Source organism: Apium graveolens, chromosome 4 (assembly GCF_009905375.1).
Source record: "Apium graveolens cultivar Ventura chromosome 4, ASM990537v1, whole genome shotgun sequence".
Taxonomy (NCBI): Eukaryota; Viridiplantae; Streptophyta; class Magnoliopsida; order Apiales; family Apiaceae; genus Apium; species Apium graveolens.
Window position 1 is genome coordinate 297,839,783 of NC_133650.1, and position 8,310 is coordinate 297,848,092.

General features: G+C 36.1%; 2 protein-coding genes across 3 annotated transcripts; both read left to right on the forward strand.

The window, feature by feature from the left end:
- Positions 1-860: 860 nt before the first annotated feature.
- On the forward strand, positions 861-6,062 carry LOC141721312 (putative beta-1,3-galactosyltransferase 2). 2 transcript variants are annotated; one of them, XM_074524176.1, is made up of 11 exons: positions 861-1,258; positions 2,499-2,595; positions 2,760-2,821; positions 2,897-3,108; positions 3,192-3,255; positions 3,554-3,626; positions 3,781-3,901; positions 4,434-4,521; positions 4,601-4,726; positions 4,802-4,911; positions 5,205-6,062. In XM_074524176.1, the coding sequence occupies exons 1-11, from the start codon at positions 1,146-1,148 to the stop codon at positions 5,351-5,353; spliced, it is 1,215 nt and encodes a 404-aa protein (XP_074380277.1). In that variant the 5' UTR covers positions 861-1,145; the 3' UTR covers positions 5,354-6,062. The 2 variants fall into 2 exon arrangements, with proteins under 2 accessions (XP_074380277.1, XP_074380278.1); XM_074524177.1 differs by having other exon boundaries at positions 1,150-1,258; positions 2,489-2,595.
- A 1,473-nt stretch (positions 6,063-7,535) lies between these two features.
- Positions 7,536-8,081, forward strand: LOC141719877 (uncharacterized). The gene has a single exon (XM_074522242.1). It carries the CDS (start codon positions 7,536-7,538, stop codon positions 8,079-8,081), a length of 546 nt encoding a protein of 181 aa, XP_074378343.1.
- Positions 8,082-8,310: the final 229 nt, after the last annotated feature.

An 8,310-nucleotide genomic window follows, 5' to 3' on the forward strand; every position in this document is an offset into this window, starting at 1 on the left:
TGAGAAGAGTTTATTTACAATTTATACAACCCACAAGTTAAGAAGTTTTTGGACTTACTTTTAGAGTAATTTCAATAAATTGCTAGTTTATTCCAACAGTGTTATTTATATTGGTTTGTTATTTCATATTTTATTACTTAAAGTACTTTTTTTATATGTTATATAATAGAGAGAGAAAAACGTGTTTTAATATTTTATTATTAAATAGAAGTTAGCACACATTAAAAAGAAAAAAAATAACTATTTATAAATAAGGGAGAAAAGATCTTATCTTAGGCCCCTTTTGATATTGCGGTTGCAGAAAATCACAACAATTTTTTGCTGAAAAACTGACAGAAAGGTGTTTGATAGATTCTAAAAGCAGCTATTTGGAAAAGTGTTTTTGGTCTAAAAGCTGTTGTTAAGAAAAATATGTCCCCATACTTTGGAATTTTTTTTTTCAAATTTTTGCAAGAAGTAATTATCAATTTTACCATTAAAACTTTTCAAAAATATAATTTTTTTAAACAGCACTGTCAAACGGAAACTTAGTCAAAATAAGGAACCACAAAAATTTTATTGGAGCATATTCTGTAGCTAACCTCTGGACTGGGAGTTACCTTTATGCGTTACATAGATCAAATTATCAAAAGGAAATGTGAGATAGACGATAGAGTTTAATATAAATATTTAAAACTGGAAAAATATTATTTTCTGACTTTTTTATTTTCATAATAAAAGGGGGTGAAAAGATAAAATATACACAACAACACATCTTAGTAAAATTATTGAAATGAAATAATAATTTGATCATTTTAAACATTTTTGCCATGAAAATAAAAAAAATGAGCTCATTCCCCTTAAAACTTAAAAGTCGGTGCTCACAAAATTCAAGATTCTGCTGTTGGCAGAATTGTACACCCTTGTCCACTTCAACACAGTGTCGTTATTACATACACCTATACATACATATCATCAGTTCATTAATACAAAATATTGCAGCAAAGCTAGATTGTACTTGTAAAAAACTCTCATCTTTAAGTTGCTGTTTAGGAATTCAAATACTCAAAACTAATCTACTTAGATCTGGGTTTGTGTTAACTAGCTGAGTTGACTCGTGAATCTTGATATTAATTGATTAAAACCCCAAGAAAGAACAAAAGAAGATGTCTTGGAAAAACAGAGGAGTTGAGTCAAATTCAAGAAATGTTATGTCCCGGAAATTGAGTTTTCTTTTATGTTTTGCCTGCTTCTGTGCTGGCATGCTCTTCACTGACAGGTATTTTCTTTCTTCTTTTTTACTTTTTAAAAAAAAAAAACAAGAATGTATGTTGATTTGTGTAAGTTTGAATGTATCAGTATTGTTTCTTTAGGGTTTTAGTACTTACTTTTATGATTATATCTTTAAGGGGTACTGGAATGTGGTAATTGAATATTTGATAAACAAATAATCTTGTCAAATGAATATATTTTTCCTGTCCCAACTGCCAGAGATAGTGTAGTTTAACATCGATAAATGAATAACATTCTGTAGTCCGAGGGGTGTAGATGTATTGAGGTTTAAGTTCATACTCATTACTCAATATTGATTGTTGTGTTTTCTTGTGTAAGAGGCATTATTGCGTATTTTGTATGTTATTCTAAATGGGTATAAATTGTATAATTGGATTGTAAATTCTCGTACTTATTGTGCATTTGTTTTTGGCTTGTGTGGTTTTGACAATTGAGTTTTGGAATTGTGTAAAGTTAGGGTTTTTAAAATGGGATCCAAATTGGGTAAATAATATAGTAATGATCACTTGATCAGTATCAAATCAGATGAGGTGTACATTTTATTAGTTATTCCTCATTTTCTAGCTTAATCGACATTTAGAGAAAATTTTGAAATTTTCTCTCTAGTTTAGACTAGCATTAGTGCATTACAGATTTGCAGTAGCGGAAATATTCCTTTATGAGTAGCCACATTTGTTTACATGAAATAGTTTAGACATGAACGGTGGACATGATTCAGTTCCTGGAGTTTAAATATTTATGCATATTATTGTCCAAACATAGTTTTCCCTGTAGATATAGGGGCTGCGTTCATTCTGTCATAGCTTGGTTCAATTGTTTTTCGGCCTTTCCTTATAGTGACGAAGGAGATGATCATGTTATTGTACATTATTAGACAAGACACTTAAGCGACAACATCTAAAGTTTCGAGTAAACCTATGTAGAAGTTGGGATTTGTATTCAGCAGCTCTAATGCTGTAAAAAAATACGAGTAGAATGTACTTGCTTCTCCGCCAGTATGTAATTGTACATTATGTTAGATGACCTAAAATCAGTGACCTTTTTTTGAAAGCATTTTGAATGACTAGACTACTCTGATAGTCTGATAACTGATTAGAGTTTCCTGTTCCTGATAAGTGGCATTGAGGAGGTTCTTGTTTTATTTCCGTCCGAGATATTTGATTGGAAATTTTTTGCTTCCAAGCTTCTTCTTTATGCATGACATAATGACTTGTAGTTGTTGGTAGAATGTGGGCAGTGCCAGAAACTAAAGGAATATCAAGGTCAACTAGGTCTGAAGATGGAAAGCTTAAGTTAGCTGCAGGGGATTGCGATTCAAGAATGGTAAGTGCCTTGAAATTACAAAGAAGAACTCTATACATACTAAAAAACATGATGCACTTTGATATCGGGATAGTCTCTTCTTCTTTTTGCTTTGTCTGTTCAGTTGATCAATCAGAATTTCCTCAGCTACTTCAGTCACGATCTAATCCTTCTATTTGGATCAGGATAAGGCAAAGGAATCTAAGGAATTTTACGGGGAAGTTCCGAAAACACATCACACTATACAGTAAGGTTTTTTTCCTGGTAAAACAATAAAAAGCAGTTACGTTCATATTTTCATGCCATAAATGCCTACGTGCAGGTCTTTAGATAAAGTAATATCTGATTTGGAGATGGAGTTAGCTGCAGCAAGGGTCGTGCAAGATTCTATACTCACAGGCACACCTATTTCTGATGATGTGGGTGTAGTTGAATCGACAAAGAGAAGAAAGTATTTGATGGTTATTGGTATTAACACAGCTTTCAGTAGTAGAAAGAGAAGAGACTCTGTTCGTGGAACATGGATGCAACAAGGTAAAGTAAATCCTTTTTGAGTGCATATTTCTTTTATGACAATATTTGTTTCTTCAGCTTCTTTTCTTAATTATTTGATGCAGGTGATAAACTAAAGAAGCTTGAAGATGAAAAGGGAATTATAATGAGATTTGTCATAGGCCACAGGTAGGTAGATATCGTAAGATTATAACCAAGATTTGCTCAAACTTCTAGTACATACAAGTTGAACATGGATACTCAATTAGTTCACAAACTTGGTAACGTTTTTTTGGTTATCCTTGGTTGAGATCGGTGATCAATGTCATTATAAAGTTATTTATACAAAAAAAAACCAGGATTTCTTGTTTACTATATAGTAGATATGATATTAAGTATACTAAAAGTACTGAAATTTTCGCCCAAACACACACATATATGTTTTAAATCATACTAAATATGCATCTCATATAGAATATGTCATCAGTGCTACACCAGGTGGTATTCTCGATAGAGCTATAGAAGCAGAGGAGAAAAAACATGGAGATTTCTTGAGGCTGGTATGCTCTTCTCTTCCTATATATTTTTTCCACATTTTCTATTGTTTTTTACATGAAAAAGAATCAATTCCACACCCATATCTCCTTTGTCGATGCATGAATCACTTAGGATAAAGATGACTAATATTTTCTTTTTTTAATTCAATCTGTGCAGGACCATGTTGAAGGATATCTTGAACTGTCAACTAAGACAAAGACATATTTTGCCACTGCTGTTGCTATGTGGGATGCTGATTTCTATGTGAAGGTCGATGATGATGTGCATGTAAATATAGGTATAAATCTATCAGTGTGCATCCTATTGGTATCTGGCAGATCATTGCCATACTAAATTTCTAGATGACTGCTCATGCTAGCTAGCTAAATATAAGATGTTGTTTGTTAAAGCAAGTCCATTGCTAGATGCAAAATGGCTATATCCATTGCTCTAATATGGCCACCAAAAAATGTTTTTGGTGCTAAAAGAGGGCTTGAACTCCAATGTTAGTTGCATTGCATTGGACTTGCTCTAAGTTTGTTTGAAGTTTATGAATTCTTGATTTGGCTCCTTTCATTTGACCAGTGATCAGTTTTTTAAGGAAGAAGTGGGTAATCGGGGAATCTAGCTTTATATTTATGTGTGTATGCGTGCTAAAATGGAGTTGATTTATTAAATTGGAATTTGTACACAAGCATACATATAGATCATTTTTAGTGACATGTAATGTTATATCATAGAGTCGGCAATAAGGACTGGGATCATTGTTAGTCACAGAACTTTAATATAGGTTACTCATGTTATGAATTGTCCATCACATACAACTGCAGCAACACTTGGAGAAACTTTAGCTGGGCATCGATCAAAATCCCGTGTGTACATTGGATGCATGAAATCTGGTCCGGTTCTTTCTCAAAAGTAAGCATGAGTTCCTCTGCACTTCATTTTAAATATGTATATCATCGTTTTCTTTTATTAATGTTGGCAATACTGTCAGGGGAGTGAGGTATCATGAACCTGAGTACTGGAAATTTGGGGAGGAGGGAAACAAGTATTTCCGTCACGCTACGGGACAACTATATGCTATTTCGAAAGATTTAGCTACTTATATATCTATTAATCAGTAAGTAATTCATCTACTCTTAAAAATGTTTTTTTTAAAGTTCTTATTGCATCTGAATCTAAAACCATTATGCAGGCACGTGCTACATAAGTATGCCAATGAGGATGTCTCACTTGGATCATGGTTTATTGGACTGGATGTGGAACATATAGATGATCGGAGATTGTGCTGTGGCACGCCACCTGGTATTATTTACATTTATATTCAATCTGTTGAGTTACGTTAGCTATAGTACAATATGATGTAAAGCGGATTGCTCTAGAAGTTGCAAGTCTAACTTAGGTCCACTGTGTAGTCCCTTTGGAGATTTCTTTTTTGGCCTATTATCATATAATAGTTGCGAGATCAAAGATTAATATATTCTTTCCATGTAAGGATGTAATAAAGAAAGATGCTAGATGATAAGAAGATTTAGCTGATAAATTAGTAGCTTAAACAGAATCCAAGACTTAGCATTTGGTATATTGATTGTGTTCAGATTGCGAGTGGAAGGCTCAGGCAGGCAACATATGTGTTGCTTCCTTTGACTGGAGCTGCAGTGGAATTTGCAGGTCTTCAGATAGGATAAAAGAGGTTCACAGACGGTGTGGTGAAGGCGAGAATGCTCTGTGGAGTGCAGTGTTCTGATCGGCAGTATTTCGCTTAAGCCTAGAGTACATTGAAATTGCCTCCAACTTGGAGAAAATATATGTATATTCTAGTGTAGTAGTTTGTATATTAACACCATCCGGAAAGATAGAGCCAAAGATGTAGAGGTTGATTGGCGGGTTCTGTTCTATTTTAAGTGAAGAGAAAAACCCTTGTGGCAACCACTGGTTATCACTACAACAATCTGGCAACAATTTGTCATGTATTACAAAATTTTGGTGCAGTTTTGCTTATGAATATAATGCATAAGTAGTTAGTTTGCTGTTATACTGTTATGTGTGGAATTCAGGACATGACAAGGAGTCACGACATTAACATGACGGGATGCTAAAACAGGAAGAGTAAGAGATTGTCTTAGACAACATTAGCATGAGAAGCCGACGTCTGGGAGTAGGACTCAGTGTAGCAGCTTCCGAGTAAGTAGGAGAAAAAATAGGTAAGCTTATCTCCATGATTAACAGCAACGGTTTGAATGAGAGAAGAAAGAGAGGTTGGAGAAAAAGAAGGAAAGCAAAGAAGATAAGAGGAGTATGATCAACATAAACACACAACTCGCACTCGAGAATCAGTCCAAGAACATCTCGATTTATGTATAACATAGTAACAAAAATATTGTCTTGTAACACACACATTAAAAAGATTAGTGGATCATATTTCGGTTGGGCATAAGATCCCACCCGCGGTTTTTTCCCGTTCTCGGGTTTTCCGCCTCAACAATCTTAAGTGTCTTAGTAATTTATTTTACTTTTGTTTATTGGTATTATCTTAGATTAACGTAAATCGATTCTTAGCATTTAACCACCAAAAATTTCGGTAAAAACAATTGGCGCCATCTGTGGGAAACTTGCTAAGAAGTTATCAACACATTACAATGGAAAACGACGAGGAACAAGTCACGAACCAGGAAGGAGAAGCTGAGAATAGCAAAGAAATGGCTGCAACATTGAAACAATTGCAAGATGAAATGGACAAGATGCGCTCAGAAAACGAAGCATTAAAGAAAGAACTCACTACAACAAAATCGAGAACCAAAACTACGACAAAGAAAACCATTCCAAGCGTAGTCAGACGTTTGGACATGGATGAAGCAGAAGACCACAACCAAAACGAAGGGCCAACGAATGGAACAGATGATGTTATTGACGTAGAAGACATGGAGGATGTACCGCATAACGAGGATGACATGGAAAAGAGACGTGACGAGCAACGATATGATGATCGTGATGATCGACAAGGAGAGACTAACCGGAGAAGATCACGTCACAAGAGTACAAGATCCAAGAATCAGGTCGCAAAAGAATTTAGAAAAGAGCTACAAGAAATGAGGGATTTGATTGAAAGGATACCTAGCGTCCCAAAATCGTTGAAAAAGGCAACCCCAACAAGCTACGCTGATTCCCCTTTTCATGACAACATCGCCTTGGTAGAAATACCAAAACATTTTACGGTACCACAAATGAGACCGTATGATGGAACTAGTGATCCCCTAGAGCACATTGCATAATACAAACAACGAATGTTCACAGTACCAATTACACGTGACTTGAAAGAGGCCTGTATGTGTAAGGGTTTTGGTTCTACACTATCAGGACCAGCTTTGCAATGGTTCGTGAACCTTCCACAAGGAAGCATCAAGACGTTCGCTGATCTGATAGATGCATTCAACTTACAGTTTGCAAGCAGTCGGGTGTTTGAAAAGATAACCAGTGATTTGTACAAGATTGTCCAACGAAGTAGGGAGCCTTTGTGTGATTACTTGACGGGATTCAACAGGGAGAAGGTGACCATCACCAATTGTGACGTCCCTACAGCTATCAAAGCATTGAGGCGGAGATTAGAACGAGAATCTCCACTTTATGAAGAATTGACAAAGTACCCATGTCGAACAATGGATGATGTGCAAGCCAAAACCATGTCACAAGTAAGATTGGAAGAAGACAGAATGGAGGAGGACGAGAAGTACTACAAGCCGTCAAGAAAAAATACGACACCAAGGTCCAGGGAGTACAAGTCCTATACTAGACCTAACAGAGATGAAGTACATGTCAACTCGACACGGGAGTCTAATGAATGGAAAAGATAGGAACGTAGTGACAGGAGGAAAGATCCTAATTTGCCGCCAACTTATGACAGCTATGGCTTCACGATAACGCCTTCAGCCATGGTGAAGGAGTTTACCAAGTTGGGAGGAATATTGAAGTGGCCAGTGAAAAGCAATAAACCCAAAGCGAACCCGGATTCTAAACTTTGGTGCGACTATCATGGAGATTACGGACACAAAGCTTATGACTGTGTGGCCTTGCAAAAAGAGCTACAATTTCTGACCAGGAAAGGATATCTCACAGAATTCATGGCGTCAAAGAAGACATCTTATGTTGGGAAGAACGTGTCTCCGAGAAGAAACAACGTGACACCATTAAGACAGCAACCGCCTCCACCACATCACAAGGTGATCAACTTCATTTCAGGAGGGTCAGAAATAAGTGGATCAACATATTCACAAGCTAAGAGAGCATCCAGAGAAACAGACATACGAGTCACACAAGTGGGGGTTGGAAATGACAATCTGCCATCCTTAATGTTTGACGAATCAGACAAAAAGAACATACGAGAGCCACAACAAGATGGGTTAGTCATCTCATTACCCGTGGGAAATTGTTTAATCAAAAGAATATTGGTAGCAATGGGAGTGCTGCCAACATCATGATGCTAAGCACGTTGACACGAATGGGATTAGCAGAAAGTGACATAATCAAGAAGTCGACAATATTAATGGGGTTCAGTGGTGAGATAAAACGCACATTAGGGGAGATCACGTTGCCAACATATGCCCAAGAGGTCAATTTCCTGGAAAAATTCTACATAATTGACGTGGATTCAAGTTACAACATAATCATGGGAAGACCATGGATACACAACTTGAAGGCGGTACCCTC